At 38.0% G+C, this 19,892-nt stretch overlaps 1 protein-coding gene across 1 annotated transcript; it reads right to left on the bottom strand.

Annotated features, from left to right (window-relative positions):
* Positions 1-3,789: 3,789 nt before the first annotated feature.
* LOC139148014 (chloride channel protein C-like) lies at positions 3,790-17,220 on the bottom strand. Its single transcript, XM_070719269.1, has 16 exons — positions 16,790-17,220; positions 15,845-16,155; positions 15,078-15,207; positions 14,721-14,801; positions 14,229-14,404; positions 13,769-13,861; positions 13,042-13,285; positions 11,809-12,003; positions 11,576-11,661; positions 10,414-10,595; positions 9,374-9,545; positions 8,602-8,779; positions 7,972-8,141; positions 6,847-7,123; positions 6,274-6,363; positions 3,790-5,461 (listed from the first exon to the last, which is right to left on the bottom strand). The coding sequence occupies exons 1-16, from the start codon at positions 16,817-16,819 to the stop codon at positions 5,216-5,218; spliced, it is 2,661 nt and encodes an 886-aa protein (XP_070575370.1). The 5' UTR covers positions 16,820-17,220; the 3' UTR covers positions 3,790-5,215.
* Between the last annotated feature and the right edge of the window lie 2,672 nt (positions 17,221-19,892).

Raw genomic sequence — 19,892 nt, 5'->3', positions numbered from 1 at the left:
TTACTATCAATATTCATAGTCTTTTGTCAACAAGACTTGAAACCCTCCCATCGCCAAAGTGAGAACATTTTACTATCTACAACCTGACCTCAATGTACTTTTCAAAGCTTACTTTTTTATGGTAACGCCCACTGAATTGGACGAATGTAAAAGTGTGAATGTGAATCGGGGCCGCGCAAGACGTCGATAAATCTGCGAAGAAAGGGTTCAAAAAAGATGAACGAATTAAACAGAAAGGTGCGGTACGTTCAAATATGGAGGAGAGGAGACAGTAAGGGTCATCCATGTCATAGAGCAAAGTGCAGGCATGCTTTACTCGCTGTCAAGCCGCATAACCATTACGCAGGTATGCCTGGTTCTATGGGCGGGTGAATCAGAACATATATTGTCGTCTGCACAATAATAGATATCGTAAAACGTACTCTCTGCCTATCGGCGCTTGTTTTACGATCGGTAAGATTAAGTGAAACCATGAATTGAACAATTTCATGACAGGTTACCCTGTCTGGGATGTCATAGTTGTGTGTCGTGTCTCTTTGAATTTACCCACTTCAGTGTTCAACCAGAGTCCCTCCACTATGATTGTGACCGTCGTTTAAGGTAGTATGCGCCTCGAAAGTGAAAGACTTAAACTTTTACTCAACTTTTTACTCAAACTTTTTCTCAATGAAACGTTCAGTCATACTCTTACTAAATCGAGAATAAAAACAGGGATCGCCATGCAAACGAGAGAAACAAATACCCGACATTTACCGATATTTGAAATTAAACATGACCGTCATCCCTGTGTTAACTCTACGGGAGAAAATAAAATTTTCGATTTTCGAAAAACTAAGACGTTTTTTGTGTCACCATTCTGTGAAAGTATATCCATTACGCGTAAGTAAAGCTCTACTGCACGAATAAAATCATTTTGTAAAAGTGAAGCTCGCGATATCTGTAGATATTTAAGAGGATTGCAATATTCATGTACATGTATTGTGTGTGTACGTGCGCAAGAGTCTATCTGCTCGACTGTGTCAGACTATCTGTTTGACAGTGCGTCTCAGTCTAATGTGTCTGTGTATATAGGTATATATGCCATAGTTTGTACCCTACTTTGTATATGGAAAAAATATACATAGTATATAACGGACATAAAACTGATTTTGTAATTACTGAATTGGAGATGTATTCTAGACAAGAGAAAATTCTCTTGTTGGTACTTCTCACAACTTTAATGGTTTTGATATTTTGGAACACGGGCTTGCTGAATGTTGGTTATTGAAACCGTGGACAACAAACAATTGGCTATAGCTAATATGTGACGTATGAATACAATACCAACGTACTAATGACTTATAACGTCCGCTACAATTGGTTGAACGTATATACCCAAGTATGGGAGCGCCAATCTGCTGGATGTATAGAAAATTAAGGTAAAAAGGGTGAACGTATGAAACGGCTTTGCCCTGTGAATAAGATCAATAATATTCGACGCCTCAGAGCATACGGTCAAATAACCAGCATCGACCAATAGATACACCTTTGACGTTCAACGTCCAAGTTTGATACATGCTTTAGTTCTATTTTACCAAAAACTTCTTACGCACAGGCCTCTCAGGCTGCTCAACATACGCAGAAAGTTTTTTGAGCGGAACTTGTGAGTGAATCCCGATTCACAAGTTTGAAATTTAGTCATTAAATACAAAGAGTATCTAGCAATTGTCAAAGACCCTTTAATAAACCGTAAACGTCATACTGTATGGGGTTGACGGTCCGGAGGGCAAAATTGTGTCATACCGTCCTTTTTCTGCGAAGCCCACATTGAAACACGAAACGCCTGTGCCGATAACCCATCGTCAAATCCGCGCGGCTATAGTTAGGTCGGCGTAGTTATCTCTAACCATGGACGTAATCAACGTGAGAGGGTCAGGCTCTAATAAAATCCCACGATGGCTAGCGAAGTTGTGGACACCCCTTCACCTTCTATACTGACGCACCAACGATTTGGGTATCATTTATACGAGACCAGAAAAAATTATAAGGTGGTGTTATTTAAGTTTATTGATTTCCTTGTTCATTTACAATATAGTACAAGTGCCTGTGCGAATAAGAGGTAAAGCCGGAAAAATTATCATATAAACAAAATATCTGATGATAACTTAGTACATTTTTAGTGTAAGAACGAATTCTCGTACCTTTGCTCTCGTGTGAAACGATCGACAACATTTTCAGTTGGCGCAATATGACACCATGATGTGCCAGTGATTCGCAGTTCATGCGCGCCCTAGATCGACATTGTTGACACTGTTGTAGTACTTTTACTTAATAGTATAGAATTGATTATAATTTTATTTGATGCGTACAAGTTCAAAATTGTAGTGGGATATTTATTTTGATTTCTTATGTAGAATGATGACCGTTAGGAGCTGAAAGGAGGCATCAGGGACATCATGAAGTCAAGCAGTCGGAAGGTAGCCTTCATGTGTCTGGTGAGTCGCCACTTTTAATGTATTGTAATTGCAATTACAAACTGTAATTAAAAATAGCAAATACCAGCGAATCTATAATTTTTGCGTTATTTGCTATGTATTTCAAAATGCATTCATGGTGCCCTTTTTAAGGTAATAAAAAACATATTTCAAGTTGTTGGGTTTTATTAGGTTGGTGGCGGCGATAGGTCATCGTACATGATAAAACAGTGCAAACTATATGGACATGACTGACAAAGATAAACGAGTATTTAGTGTTGTAATAATTATATTTTATTGCATTTATCTTTTATTATTTTTTAGAGGATTGGTCAAAAATCTGCAATGACTTTAGGCGACCTCTGGTAGTGTAACATATTCTATGAGGGGATTATTTGAAACGGGCGTTTCGAGCCAGTGTCTGCAAAATTACAAAAGAGGGAGCCAAAACCGTGGACATTTTTTATAATGGTAGTTCACAGAAAGTTCCAACGTGCTGAAAAGGCTGATGAAACAATGTGTACCGGACAAAACATGGACTTGGTAGATAGTGCACCACCATGGTATTACCGCAGGGGAACCAGAAGTCTGGTTGTTGTTGTTGTTTGTATCGCTGTTTATGTTTATTAGTGTTGTCTTTGTTGTTGACCAATAAAATTCAATGAACATAACTATTGTGTTGTTGTTGTTCCAAGGTAAAGTAGATGTACGAAGAAGCACTACAAGGACGCTATCATTATTTGACCCGATGCAATTCTCTGCAAACCTACACTTTGTACGTTTGCAGAGAGTTGCATCCCGTCAAATAATGATAGCGTCCTAGCGTCCTTGTAGTGCCTCTTTTAAAATTAGTAAAAATTTGCATATTTTAATGCAAAGTTAAAAGAAACCCCAGATTTATTTGCATTGGTACATTTTGGATGACACGCATTCAGCATCCTTCAAAGTCATAATTTGAAGTCCGTAGGCCCTGAAAGAGTTACATAACATCATTACTGTATATCTAAAGGGTGGGATTTAGTTTTTCTGGAGAACCTGAGTTCCCACTGGCTGTAATATTTGATCATTTTTTTTATTTTGCCAATAATCATTTCCGATGATGACTTCAAAACTGGGACACACGTACTAGAGTGGTAATGTCCAACTTTGACAAAAAGAGATTGACAAAATCACTGGACACAGATTACCAGATACACAGACAGTTGAGAATGTAAATACAAAAAATCCACACTTAAAAAGTAAATAAGAGTGTGTTTGAGGAGAGAGTGTTTGAGGGGAGAGAGAGAGAGAGAGAGAGAGAGAGAGAGAGATCAGGAATTACATCAACAGAAACCAGTATGGTAAATAAAAATATTGTTTACTTTTAAGAATTCAAATATTGCATGTTCACTAAGTTTTTACAGAGTTTCTTTGGATGGTTAAATCAATGCAGACCCTGAAATCCTTCTTCTAAAGTAGATGATCTTGTATCCATGGTAACAAATATGACATGTTTCTTTTAATAATAGTGTTTTCAGACTATGTTATTGCCAAACGAAATGGGAATGTGGAGAGTGTTCTTGGAGGGAATTTGGAATGTAATAGAATAGAAACGTGAACACAAAATGTTTTTGATTGTGGGATCCCATTTGTGGTTTGTCATTTACCAGGTGTACAGACAGATTTACAAACGAATGATAAACTTTGATTAAATGGCTTGAGGTCTGACCTGAGGTGTCTAAATATTGATCTTTTCCCCATAGAGACCGTCTTTGCCAGTCTGAGCTTAACAGATCATTTGGTCAAAATTTTACACTTTTTCTTGCACAGCATAAAATCAAAAATTGATTTAGACTTCCTATCCCTGACTGCAACCTTGAGTTCTCTTGTACCACATTTCTTGACTAGATTTGTCACTGACTGGCTACTTTATCAAGAAAACCATATTCATTTCAATTATTTTCAAAACTTACAATGTGGAAATTATGCAAGTACATGTATAACTGTATTCATATAAGACTAATGATATGGCACATTTCTCATCTCCCAGGGGCATTTCAACTCTCCTTTCAATCGCTCAAACAGTGTTATCATTTCAGAACCTCAACTCAAACGGTTTGGATCAACCTTGTAGGGCCGTCATGAATGGAATATTGATAAAATATTCCAATCAAAGCAGTACATTACTAAATTCTGCATGACTTATTATGACTAGTGTTTATGCAAAATTGTACGGATCCCTATCAATTGTAGCAATCTTGAATCATGTGAATTACTGTGATTTGTTGATAACTCACTAGTATAATGAGATGTGGCCAAAAGCCAACCTTCTTTCAAAATAAAATGGATTAAAAACACAGGTTATAACAGCACGGGGACAACCACACAACTTTGATGGGATGGAAATATTGTAGACTGAGAAATATTTTTTTTCAAGATAAACAGAAAGAATATAAATGAAACTGTAAGAAATGTGGAAAAGAAAATTTCTTGTTGAAGATAAGCCTCTTAGTTGTTCAAAGTTCTGCATTTATACCCTATGGAGATAACCTTTCTTTGTTCTTAAGTTTGTAAATGTTGCTCTGTAGGTCAGATTTGAATATGAGATGTGTAAAATGTGAACCCTGCTGATATGCGTCTCTCAGTGTAAAATATGAGAGACCAATAAGTTCACATCTGACTTGTAGAGCTTGCGCTGACCTACAGAGCAACTCAAAAGTCGGTGGATAAAACAAAAGGTTTTTTTCACATCATGAACAGAGGGCGCTAGTCGACAAAGGACCCTATGCATCCATCGAGGCCATCTCCACTGTAGGTTCATTGAGAGTTTGAGTTTCAGCGATGTGGGCAGCCAGGGTTTCTTCAAGTCTGAAGCCCATCAAGTCCTTCCTCGTCAGCATGCCGACGACTTGGTTCCGTCTGTCAACCACGGTCAGATGACGAAGGCCCATGGTACGGTAGATGATGTAAGTACGGTGAAGAGAGAAATTGTCCTCCACGCAAGGAGCTGACTGGTTGTAGTATGGTGCCTGAGCAAAATTGGAAAATTACACTTGTCTATTAACTCATCCCATCGTGTAAATGATACTTTTGTAAGATAGATGTATTTCAAATCAATATGAGCATCAAATTGATAGCCCTCCTGAGTTGGAATATTGCTGTTATTAATATTTGTAGTAACTTCTCATCAGATGGTACTAATTCAGGCTCTAAAAGCTCAATGTCACTTTACACTTAGAGTCAATTAAAACTCCAGGACTTTCAAGGACTTTTTGAGCAGTTTTCAAGAACTTCTTGAGGTCAAAAATACCATTTTCAAAATATTTTATTGATGTAATTTTTTAGATCCCATGTACTGTGTCATTTTTACAATATTACAACTGATCATCTTGTCACTTTTTGGAAATGTTGGGTGGATTATGAATTTTCCAGAACTTTAGAAGACTCAATTTCTTTTCCAAGGACTTTTTTCAGGACTTTCCAGAAGGTCAAGGACTTTCCAAGGAGCGTAAGGGCCTTATATTTGTATAATTTGCAGTACTACACCATACTGAAATGTCAGTTGCTAAAGAGATCCTCAACTTAAAACCTGAATTGTATGAAATTCTGTTTGATGGCAGACGTGGCAGATTTGCTGTAAAATATACACAGAATAGCTTGGCCCCTGATATTATTCTTACTTTGCTAGAATGATCGACATTTTATGGAGGAAAGTTTGTGCAAAAGTTTCAGTCCTTCAACACTGAGGCATATACTATCCTAAAGAATGGAATTAATATCAGAAAAAAAAGTCAGACATCGACTGTACTGTAAAGAATGCTTGAATAACAGAAAACATTACCAGGTTGATGTAAAGGCCTTGGTACTTGGGGTCTGAGCATAGTGTCTCCAGAATCTGGTCCATCTCACCTGGTACCTTATCAGAAGTCAGCTGCGGATAAAGGGAGATTCTAGCTCAATGATGACATGGACATAGATCAATGGTAAGGTGCAATCCATATAATCTGCTAAATCTACTACATGTAGGTGTCTGTATCATTGGTTGATATCACATGACCATCTCATCACCAATGATATCACTTTATATCTAGATTCACACTGTAAGGCCAATATCTTCTATCACCTTCAGTATCAGATGTAAATTAAATGTCCTACAATGTAAAAGCTGTTTTATAAAGGACACTTCTGGACAAAGTACGAAAATTTTATGTTCCTGGGAGACAAAGCAGAGTTAATTTAAACTCGTTGATAATTGTCATGTTTATGTCTTCAGTAGACTGGCCCCCAGTCACTTTTATTCTGTTTTGATATTTATATGCCCACAGACTTGAAGCAAGTCTATGTCTTCAGTTCACAAACTGTGATCTCTCCATTCCCTAACCAAAACCATTCCAAACACGTTACTTGTCCTCACCTGTTGATATTCCACAGCCGTTACTTGGGGTTCATCATCGCTCGGCTCATCAGCAGTCTCGAATATATCCTCATTCCTGAGCAGAACGCAGAGCTCCGTCCTTGTTATCAAACCCAAGAACAGCTTGTCCCCGCTTTCATTGCTCCTCACCACCGGAAACCCGCCATGGACAGTGTCTCTGAGCAGGTGCGCCAGCTGACTCACACTTTCCCTGGTGTGAACGACTATGACTGGCGACACCATGGCACTTCTGGTATAGTGAAGTTCAAGATTCACACTGAATTGTCAAACAAGGAGGGAAAGACAACATGAATCTGTTGAACGCATCACCGAGTCTCTCATTCAAATTCTCTGTCAAGGGTTTCTCACACTGAAAACAACAAAGCTGTGTAAATGCTTGGTGCCATAAGTGCCACAGCACTGGTTTCCATGGGAGCTTGGGGAGTAAATCCATTCTGTACATGATGTTTCCAAGACCAAAATCGAAATAAATCAAGCAGTTGTTTAAGTTACCCCACACATTGTTCATCATACAGGTACACATATAGTGGCCAAGACTTAAAAGTTCAATCCCCGATTACTCACAATAGACCGAAAGCTACATAACTTAGGATACTCTTTTCCTGTTTTGTCTCTTTGTCAGACGGTGAAAATCAGTAAAGGAAGTGGTTTCAAAATTCTCTAGGAGTGCCCTCATGTAATGGATTGATCTTCTGGTCTAAGTAAGAGGTCTCATCTTAGCTTTGGTAGGTCTGGACATTAAATTATTGAATTCAATCAACCCTTGTCTGTTATTTATTGACAGATTTTTCTTTTGAAAATATTCAATACCGCTTAACCCTTTGAGTGCCAAAGTCTATTTTTGTCCCCTACATAAAATAAACCCCTGTCAATTTTTCTCAGATTTTTGCCAAAAATTTGAGAAAAAACTGTAGCCAAAATAAGGTGATGTTCATTTGGTCCAAACTTAACAAAAAATTACAGAAATATTCATAACCATAAGTAAAATTTTTACACTAAAATTTTGTTGGGAGAAAATTACAGTGCTCAAAAGGTTAAAACTGAGATACTTTTTGTATATTTTATGTCATCATAACTTGTGGAATTTCTTGTGAATATACTCACGCCTTGTGGTTGTTGTCGTAGATGATGGGTTCATGGTCAAGGAATGGTATGCACTTGAACTCCAGTATTGAATGGTAGATGGCATGAGTAAAGAAATCACCAACCCACTTAGCAACCACAATGGCAACCATGATTGGCAGCAGGAACTGGATGTCATTGGTGATTTCCATCTGAAGTTAAAGAAGACAATCAAATGAATGGAAGAGCAAAACGAATTTGATGAGTACCACATGGTAGTAGTAATTCTGCAATTAATTCTGTAATTATTAGTATTGAGAAACAAATCTTTGAATTGGGAAACAAATCTTTGAAAATCCAAAGTCGATAGAGCACTTTTCTGTCTAAGTTGAAATTTCTGACAATATTTTTGAATTTCCTATACAAAATAAATATATCTATAAATTACATGATGCAGAAAAGTTTTGTAAAAGTGACATTATAAAAGCACCTTTACATGTTTTCTGACAAACAGACAATGTGGGTCTTCATAGACAGGGATTACTTTCTTAAGATTTCAATTTGAAAATTTAGTTTAACTACTCAGTATTGACATGTTCTGGTAAGACATAAACATGCCAGGTATTCTGTGAAAGGTCAAGGGTCAGGGTTTAAAGGTCAACACTACCATACCATAATGACAGTGAGGGACATCGTCAATCTTGATACACCACCAAAGAAAGATGCAGAACCAATCAGAGCCAGCGCACCGGGGTCCATCCAAGCCCAGTATGGGTTCTCATCAGTCTGTACGCCAAATATTGATACCATGGCCAGCCCAACAAGACGGCCGTACAGCCCACCAATCAAACTACAGATAAAAGACAGAATAGATTGAACTATCGTCAATGATAAAAGGACAATGGCAGAATACATGTGCGGGTCATGTAACTGTCCCCACATATGAGAAAATACTTAAATGCCAGCAAGGTTTTGCTATCTTTAATATTTCAACAAATGTCAGAAAATAAAATTTCACGTGCCTGGATTTTGTTGCGACTTAAGTAACAGCTAGTGCAAATGTGGTTAATACTGAAACATCATCCTGAGCCAAGTTTCATGACTGGCAACTTTCGATTAGGTTACAACATTTCCATTCACTTTGGCAACTGTAGAAGGAAAACCCCACTCAGCACACAGAATACAATAATCTACGGTATTTTAAATACAAGGTACACATATTTTGTTAGGAAGGACTACAAAGATTTTTGAAGATTCTAAATTGGTGTATATCAGTTGAGATACAGCTGTAGACTTCAGACATAACGGATTAGTGGTTTATGTTTCTCAAAGATAGTTTGGATTAGCCTATAATCCTGTTGATATATATCCGCAGTTTCTGCTATTACTCCACGGAATATAGTGAAGCACCAGAATGAACAAGTTTATTTAGAATAGGACTTACAGCATAGGCACCACCAATCCTGTGGACATGGCAGTACCCGCAGTCCAACACGCCATGGGATAGTACAACACCAGCATGGTACACAGGGAGGCATAGCCAAACTCCAAGTGGGTATCTCTCGAAAACAGGTGTCCTATTGCTGACTCCCCGGTCACAAACATCAGAGTCGCCACTGAAAATAAATTGTGGTCAAATTAGGTCATGTACTAACCCTTTCATCCCATCATTCTGTACAGAGGTCTATCCGAACTTGCTATAGAAAACCAGTGGGTTGTACCAAACTTTGGTTGTAAAGGGGTAATTGATATGCCTTACAAACAAGGTAGAACACTGGAATGTAATGATCATGAATATGGACAGAAGGCTATATTTTGTATTATATACACTACAATGGTATGAGAAATTGGATGATGTTTGTAGGAAAAAATGTGGAACAGACTTATTAGATTTGTGCATGTTATTATCTTTTGATGGATGACTCCACCTGTAAGGTTCTGCCATTCTTTTATCCCTTCTTGAGGACTGTGCGTGAATTAAACACTTCCCCGGAAGGCCAACAGGAATAGGGACACCACCAATGGCAACCTTGTGGACTAGGTCATTTTCATGACCTCAAATGACCTTAAAACCCAGAGTATTTTTGAATACGGTTGGTTGTTCACTCAATCTGGTGGATTCTTATTAACAAAAACATCAACCTGAAGATATTATGTACACGCAAATATGACCACACTTTAGCTAAACTTTGACAATATTTGGTCTGATAAATCAACTACCTGAAATCAAACACTGTAGTTGTTCAATCAGCTGATAAAGTATGATCTACCACCGATAATTTAAAACCTGAAATTTAACAGCAAACTTCTGTGTTGAAGTTATATGTGTACAAGTAGTTTGTTTCACCCTTTCACCCCATTTCCATATCTAAAGGTCCAACTTTACCATAGTAAACAATGGGATTGGTTCAAACCACTGTGGTGAAAGGGTTAAGACAATCAAACCAGCAGGATGCTCTTTAAATTTTTTACACCTATGCTTACATTCATTGAAAGTTGCATTGGACCATAAACAGGTTTGATTGGTGGAAATTACAGGTTTATCATCACAAACACACGGGCAGTCATCGATGGTTGTTCCGTCCTGGCAGCTGTACTGTCTGACAGTGGGTTCTGGTTGTATATTTGTCGGCTGGTTCAAACAGCGTGGACTGAACTGCTGAGTTCTGCAACAAATAGAACATACAAGGGACATTTACAGATTGTTTGTCTTGATTTCTCTATGAAAATTCACGGCTTGTAAATATGACACACAATTGATGTGTTATTCAAACAGAAAAGAAATCATTTCTCTGACAAAACATTCACATTTTACGAGGATTAAGGTAGTATGTGCCTTGAAAGTGAAAAACTTATTTGCTCAAAGTTTCCTCGATGACAATTTCAACCATTCTCTTACCGAATCAAGGACAAAAATCAGGCTTCACTAGGCAAAGTTTGGAACTAAAGAAACAAACTACCACCATCCCTTTGTTAACTCAAAGGGGAAATACAAAATTTTCTAGATTTTCAAAGAAACAAGGGCGGTGAAAATTTTTGATGTGCCAAGAGCTTTAAAGTAAAACCCAAGAAGTGATAGACCAGAAGAGAATTGGAAAAATTTGAGAGTCTGAACATCTGTCCCTGAAGCACATTCTACCTTAATTAAAGGTACACTGTCACCTGCTCCAATTTTGCCACAGTTACCATGGAAAGAGAAAATCTAACCAATCACAGATTTTAAGCGGGTGGCCGCTTTTTAAAAACAGCGCCCTCACATGGGCATTTTGAATACAAAGGAACACCCCTTTGACCATATATGGGCATATTTAGATTACGGGTGACTGTATACCTTTAAAGAAATCCTGTCACCTGTATCCATGGAAATCAATTGACTGGCCAAACAAACAAGAGTGCGCTGCCAATATTATCATAGTACTACTGGTGTTATATGAGTAAATGTGGCTAACAGCCTTTTTTGACTACTGCTACTGTATACACAGATATATGCAAATTTGTAGTGAATAGTCAGAATACTGTAATATCTCATCAAAGGCAGGTAAAGCTGTAAATGTACGCAAAATCACTGCAGCAACAAACAAATAACAAAATTTACAAGTAAAGATGTCAATGAGGGAGACACGCAGAACTTTTTTTTTCTACTCACGCTGATTTTTGGCCCTGGTAGTAGCAGGAGAATGGACTGCAGTGAAAGGCAGCTGGTAAAAAAACTGTCACTGTTGCAAAGATTATCTGTAAATGGAAACAGAAAACCACTGATGAATCAAACATAAAACAGTTAAGTGCATACTCACTTGTTCAAAAGATCCAAACCAAGTATGAAAAAGAGTTAGAATATAAATTTTCCTTCTGATTAAAAAATACTGAGAAATGACTCACAATAATGATACAAGGTTCAACAAACTTCGCAATATTCTGACACCAAGTTCGTCTCAGTTTCTTCATCACTAGCCGTCGGAGCCGAGCCAGTTTCAAATTCAGAAACACGAAAAGTCCACCTAGGAGACCACCTATGATTCCAAGGATGACAGTGGGTATGAAAAGCAAGATGTTCACATCCAGACCTTTTCGGACCTAGAAAATCAAGACGAATCATCATGAATACATGTATCTAATCAATCACAGATCCAAAAACTTTAGGTCATCAAGCCTTGCCTGTACACTGTCTTATGAACTTAGTACTGAAGATGGTTTATTTGGTAAATCAGAAATTGATTGTAAACATAGTGAGGTTATGTTAAGGTAGAACGCACCTTAGGGCCAGATATTCGGGCTCTCAAACTTTTACAATTTTTTTCTGATCTACCATATGGGGGTTTATTATAAAGCTCTTAGTGTAAGAAAACTTTTCACCAGCTTAGTTTTTTTGACATTTGAAAATTCTGTTTTTCTCCTTGGAGTTAACACAGGGATGGCGGCCATTTTGAATTATAAATTTTAGTAAATCTTGGTTTATTTGTTTCTCTAGTGCCAAAATTTGCATGTGACCCCGATTTTTATTCTTGATTTTGAAAGACAATGGTTGAAAGATTCCTTAAGGAAAGTTTGAGCAAAAAATTAAGTCTTTCACTTTTGAGGCGCATACTACCTTAAGTTTACGCTTTTGGAACCCAACTAGGTTGCCATATTATAAAGAATATCAACAAGGTGCAACACCCTGGGAGTGTGATCATACTCCCTTGATGATGACTTAGCATCAGAACATTTGCATAACTAAACAATACTCATTAATACCTTTGGATAAATGAATACATAATGTTGTACTGAAAGGTAGCAACGGATGAGAAACACCCTTTCATGGACATATGCATGATCTAGGGTGAGAACAAATATTTTTGAATGTATATCTTCCATTTCAAAATAATGATCATTTTTTTCCGACTGAGCTGATTGGTAAATGCCATCAGAATACCACTTCTGGGCATTGTGGAATTTATATCTGGGTGAATGTCTGCTTCAATTTTGTGATGTGCACTAGCCTCTACAAGAGGAACGCCACAGTTCTTCCCAGATGCCATGTTATAAAGTTTGACATCAACTTCCAATGAAACAAAGACCAGAAACCAAAACTGTAGATGCAAGAATGTTGACATAGTGCCTTCATACTCATACCTGGAACATGATATTTTTCTCAGCACTGAACATGCCAAAGTTGCCCGTGTAATGAAACGCGGTGAACGCCGAGTCGAAGAGATCAGTGGTGAATGTGGAGATGATGCAGGCAAAGAAAGTCATCCAGGAGAGCTTGAGATTCCAAAACGACGACACTTCCTCCATGGAGAAGAGCAAGCCGCCAATGGGAGCACCGAATGCCGAGGCAACTCCAGCTGCAGCACCGGCAGAAATAAAATTCCGCCTGAGAAGGGAAAAAAATATCATTGCCAGGAAATCTCATGACAAATTCCAGACATATCTATTTTTTCACATTGATGTTGGAACTGTGACATCATGAGGAATTGGCCCCATAAGTAAATGAACACTATGGCCATGCATTAATGTGTCTCCATGTTTGAGGAAAATATCATACTAGTCCTGCCATTTGATGATCATCTTCAGCATTTGATTTTCTTACATGCTTGCCATATACTCTCATTTAAATATACTTTGTTCATCAGTAGTTATGCTCTTGCTTTGTTTACATTATTAACACAGCATATTTTCTCATTTGGTCTGTCAACAACGGCTCTTGTCCATACACCATTCAAAACATGCTAATAATAACATGTAGCAAAGACTGTTAGTAAAACCTTCCTCACACAAATCTAAGGAATGCTTGACTAACTAACATGACATTCACATTGAATAGCAAAACTCTTTCCGAAGTTACTTTTTTACCTACCTATCTTCAGAGTTTCGAAATCTTGTAAAATATGGCAGTCTGACCCCAAGAGTATCTGACTTGAATTGACTTAGACCAGCCCCGACCAATGCACTGAAATAGAGGAGAAAATTGATGACAAATCTTTGTTAAAAACAAGATGTACTATTTAAAGCATGGTATTCAAAGAATTTGTAATCAGACCATCTGTTGACTCAACATACTTCATTACTAAGAAACTCTTTCGATTAATGTTTGAATTAATTTCAATTAACCTGGTCACAAAGATTGAAAAAATATGTGACCGAAACTTGTTGTTACAGACACTTGGCCCACGAGATGTACTGCTTAACACTGATACTTCACTGTAAACACTGAAACTACAAAAATTATGACAAAAATAACAATAAACTGTGAATAGAAAATAGTGAGTAAAGCTGAATAATGGCAGAAAAATGGAGGTAAGTGTAATACATCATACCCAATATGTATCATGGGTCCTTCGGGTCCCACAGGCATTCCACTGCCCACAGCACAGATACATGACCATATTTTGACAGCAAGTGTCTTGATGTTAAAAATGTGTCTGACAAGGGTTCCATTGAGGTATCCAATCAGTTCTGGAATGCCTGATCCGGATGCTGCCGGCCTCAAGTACTGCAGAAGACAATGGCAAAACTTATCAACAAAGTTAAGTTGTTGTACTGGAATATGAGCGTCCAAAATTTTAAGTTGATACACTTTTTACACTGAAACCATCACTAACTGACCTGGTTTTGAACAATAAAGCATCACTTACCCTTTTTCTATTAAAAACAGAAATAAATAATCATTTTGTGTTTTCATATTTTGATTTCTTTCATTACTAAATATATGTATGTATGTATGTATGTATGTATGTATGTATGTATGTATGTATGTATGTATGTATGTATGTACAATACACTAACATAAACTACGGGTTCATACTTACGACAACAGGCAGAGAAGCAGCTAGCACAAAAAGTAAACTGTACATCAATACAAATCCCCAGGCCTTCAGAACATTCCCATCCTGGAAGGAAATTAATGTCAGACTGAGACAGCATACAGTAACCATGAGATCAGCACATGCAGATATTGCAGACATTTTAGCAAAAAAACTCAAAACATAAATTTACAGCATACACTAGTTACCAGCTAATGTACCATTTGGTATGATCTATGGTATTCTATGGACTGGTAAAAAACCGTACCCAGGCAAGTTGTAGGAAAGATGCACAAAATGCTGTCCTTGTCCAAAGAACATGTATATCTCAATATACTCTCTGATCACCACCATAAAACATACCTTGATATATTCTTCAGCTGTATCCCATTTAAAATCTGAAATAATGTCGATGCACTGATGCATCAGAAATCCAATTATTCCAACGGTGAAACCTATTAGACCCATCATAACCCATCTATCCCAATCCAGCCTGTTGAAAAAATAGAAAGAAACAACCAACATGAAAAAAATACATCATTAATCTGATTTAAAATTTGACAGATGGGTTTGAGACATAGTTTAATTTTTAATTTTATGTGCAGTATTAAAATGCTGTGTGAGTAATCTTGTGTGGATTTTGGTAATTCTTGATACATTCAATAAATTTATTAGAAGATAAAAAGGAAAATATGATAAGTTTTATCAAACAGTTAATCTATCTAAACATATCTTAGATAGGCTACCTCTGAACTGGCATGTGTCCCTGAGCTGAGGGAAATAGACATATTGCATGGTCAAACTATAGCTACAATAATTGTATCCCCATGGGCAGGTAGGCTGTGTTGGTGTGGGATGGGTGACACTAATGCGGCCTACTGATCAATAGCACTACTATTGCAGCAAGGTCAAATACACCATAGACCCTCCAAACAGCAACATCTCATTTTTCTTTCAAATGAGAACACTGAAGAAGCAGAACAGCCACAAAGTTGACAACACCACAAAATTAACAACAAAATTTCAATAAATACAACTGGTATCTGCTGACATTGGCTTGATAAAAAGGAAACAGGATATTGGAAAGTTCATCCTACTTTTTTTGAATGACTTATTCATTATTGACTGACCTTGCCGGTTGCTTCCTGAGCCAGTTCTTGTACGCTTGGCTGTGAGGTGGCAAATAGTCAACACTCTCGTACGTTGCCAACACATTGCGTTCCTCTTTAGTATATCTGTGATTCACGTAGGCACTTTCGTAATCCCTTCCCTTGGCAAAAAATCCGGTCGGCTCCTCCGATTCGATCGTAGTCCAACCGGCTTCATCTTCATGTCGCTGATTCTGTCTGGACGGCCGATAGCGCACACCGGCCTCTTCGGCATCGGCGTGAACGCCCCCTGAACCAATGTCGTCACCACTTTTCCCGTGGTTCGACATGGTCTGCAATTGAATAGCGACGGGGATTTTGGTCATTTAGCTCATTTGAAAGTGTCAATTCTAAGCGTATATGAACGTTGCATTGTGCCTGGTCGATTGTTTGAGCTGTGGTGGGCGTAGTAAAATGAACAGCAATTTGTTATGCCGTGAAAACACTGAACGGAGCTAGAAAAAGATGAAGATCTCTACACCTTCAAAACTTGGCAACTGTAAAGAGGACCGGGTCGAAAATAGGATCTCAAAATAACTGACTATGTTCTGGCGGCAACACTGCAAACACTTCACCGTAAAAGATATGAAAATGCTACGAAAGAGGACCAAATAAACAGCACCAAAATGTGTGTGTGACCGGCAACTTGCGCAGGAAACTGTGGACGTCCTACATATGGCTGATATAATTATTCAATCAAAACCATCACTGTGCACGGTGCACCGCTATCTTATAAACCAAGAGAAACGCAAACATGTTATGTCATTACGATGGATAAAATTTGAAAACCGTTCACCTCAGTTGCTCATCATGCAATGGGTTAAAGGAAATGAAATGTGAAAGACGCTCGAACTGGGAACAGACTTCATTCGAATTTAAAATTCGTGAACTTATCGATCTCGTCTCGGCAAACAGAATAAATCTTACCGTGTTTGCATCAAGCTTTGCATACGACATGATTGTTTGCCTCTAGTCTTGTCGTCTATCTTTACCTTCCGTCGTTTTGAAACTGGCAGTAGGACAAACTTATCCTTTAACATTATCATGTAACAGTCACGGACCCTCCGGTCTGTCTGTACCGTGTAACTTCCGTATAATTCATTGTATCATGATCAACGCGTATGTCGAAAAAGGTCACGGTCAAGCTGTGCCATTTGAGGTCAATGCAGAAAATAGTATGATAAAAAGAATCCATCGTGAGCAAGTTCTCCTGCTGTACAAGTACTACTACTCGCGCCCATTAACAAATAAACAACGAAATTAGCGGAGCATTGCGACTGAACATAGTGTCTCAGTCTGACGTCGAAGCGAAGGAAGCCTCAGGCCTTATTCACCCCTCGTAATTTTTGTTGTGTGTCACCTGATTTCAGGCTTGCGCGCGGAAGTAAATTTTTACCATCGATTTTGGCCTCGTTCGCGAGCAAGACTTGAAGATAATAAAACTACAGCTCCAACAAAATCCAGGACAAACATACATCAGTTTAACTCTCAAAAGTGTAACAAAGATGTGAGCGTCAAAACAATTACGAGGAACTCGTATGACAAGAGAAGTAAAACTCCGAGAATACAAGGAAATTATGTACTATCAAAGGCAAACTTGGTCCGAGGAAAGAGGAGGTTCACAACTTCCATACACTACAAGAGTGGGGCTGATCTCTTGTTTTGAGAATATTATATTTCGCATATGAAAAAGATCTGCATTTTATCTCCAAAATGTCATAAACAACAAGTTTATGTAGATTCGTGAAACAGTCAATGTGTCGTATGTGGGGGTGATTTCATCTCATCTGAAAGCTGCCTTATGAAATCTAATCTATCACACAACCATTCGTAATCTCTAGGAACAACTACGGCGCTGTGTACTTCCCCCTTTCCTTTGACTTTAGTCGTCAGGTTAGTGGTATTTGAACTGTATACCCGTCTCTATTAAAGTCAGACATAGCTGTTTCGTCGAGCGAAGTATTTGAGTTACGACTCGTCCAATATCAGTCCAATGTTCAAGTAGTTTTATCATTTGATCCTTTGAAGGATAACATGCATCGTGTAAGGCAAAACATGTTTTCAAATGCAGGATGTGCGATGGTTTACGCACTCATGGGGAGAGAGACTGAAGGGGGCAAGTTACATTTCACAACTTCCTATCATGGACGGCACCATGAATCTGACTTCTGTATTCAATCTCTCATCTATATAAGCTTTAATATTTAGATCGCGAATGAACAATAGCATTTAAGCCCTGGGTTATATACGAATGAAAATCTTGTTGTTTTTTGTTTTGTTTTTGCTATTCTAATTTCCGTTTGTGACCTGAACATCGCGATGGTTTTAAAATCACATTTCCCACACTACAATTCGTCACGTTTCTTCAACCAGATGCGTGGATCTTTTCTATTTCTTCGGGGATGGGGGTGGCGTGGTCGTCTCTGATTTCTGTTGATTAATGAACAAATTGCCATATACGTGTATCGGGATGCTAGATAATTTAATTCAAGGTCGCTAGTATCTTTATTGACGTTTGGAAGAGAAGACGTTGGGCTAAACCGACGATCGGTTTATAAAACTATAGAAACCAAGCCTGCGTCTTGCAGAGATGAAGTTTGAAGTACAGTACACGGTGGAACTTTGTCGATGCTTCGTGGACTGGTACATCTGCGCAAAACGAACATAACTTGATGGATGCAATAGTATTAAACGTGCCTGCCGTATGTGCCATATTATATCTATAAAACCACAATTACGTGAAAATATTTTGGAATAATGTCACGAGGTGGCGCCCGACTCAAACGATAGAAAAGGACAAAGAAATGATACGCGAATGAAAACAAAGGCATGCGATTTTAAATTCAGGAGGGCGTGTGTCACTCGCGTTCCATTTGTGATATGTGTTCGCTCTTTTCTCATTTGCAGTAACTTTTGAGGATTTAGGCTGCGTCCACAAATAATGATTGGGGGGAGGCGGCTGGAGGAATCGCGATTGAAATCTTACTTTTTTTCAGACCCCCTCAATACACCAAAAAGTTTAAATCCCCCTCTATATGCTAAACATTTTTCCAGTCCCCCTCCTCAATTATCACAAGCCTGCGTATTAGCAAATGATGTGCGCGCAGAAAAAAATAACATGTATCGCGTAGTTCCGCTCGCAAATGTTCAACACTACCTGCTATTAGCAGTTTGTAAAATCATATTCCTACTAAAGGCAAGTTCTTAAATTGGTTCATTTTTAAACGCACCAGTGAACTTTTTGGCTTCATCGGTATAAGCCAATTTGAGTTAATCTAACTCTGGCCAGGTCAATTGCTCCTGCCGAAGAGCACACAAAATGACGACCATGAGAGAGTAAGCAAATCATGAATTCTGGCTAATTGTCATATTGTAAAAAACTGAGCACAGTGACCCACCAAAACTTTGCTTCGAAGTCAAGACATTTATGAATTAGATGGTACTCAAAATTGACAATACTGGAAGTTTAAAATATTCCGATCAAATAAATGTTTTAATCTCTGAAATTTGGGTGTAATAATGGCAAATTTGGTTAAAAAAGAAAAGATTCAATTTAGTTACTTATTTTTTCATTTAGTTTTACAGTTCAAAGTTTTGCTTTTGTATTATTTTATGATGACAATGTGAAAATTTAGAAAATCAAGCATATTGACCCCATCTTTTTTCTTTAATATTTGATTATTCTCATATGCCAGAATTCAAAAATTCCCGATAACTTTTTTAAGTTTCCTTGTCTTCCATGTGTTGTTCTCTGGCCTAATGTTGCATACAAGTATGTTTCATTGACATGAACGTCATTTGACCCAAACTCTTCTTCAACTACCATGTACATCAGAGTCAGAGCTATCTCTATCACTGCTCAAGTATATGCAGTGACAGTGACACCGTAGCTACAGTAGCAGGGCGGTACCTGATAGTGACACTGCCCGCAGGGAGTAGCTGCCAATAATTTTGAAAATTTTGAGAATATTTTTGACCAGTTTGTACAACTGTGTTCTTGTTCTACTCCTTGCAGCATGTTGAACTGTCC

Source organism: Ptychodera flava, chromosome 13 (genome assembly GCF_041260155.1).
Source record: "Ptychodera flava strain L36383 chromosome 13, AS_Pfla_20210202, whole genome shotgun sequence".
Taxonomy (NCBI): domain Eukaryota; kingdom Metazoa; phylum Hemichordata; class Enteropneusta; family Ptychoderidae; genus Ptychodera; species Ptychodera flava.
This window is presented reverse-complemented; position numbering and strand designations above follow the sequence as displayed.

Coding starts and splice junctions, on each gene's coding strand:
- LOC139148014 (XM_070719269.1), bottom strand. CDS start 16,819: ATGTCGTATGCAAAGCTTGATGCAAACACG. Junction 8,142..8,601: donor TGTCCCTCACTGTCATTATG/GTATGGTAGTGT, acceptor CTTTAACTTCAG/ATGGAAATCACCAATGACAT. Junction 6,364..6,846: donor CGGCTGTGGAATATCAACAG/GTGAGGACAAGT, acceptor CTTTATCCGCAG/CTGACTTCTGATAAGGTACC.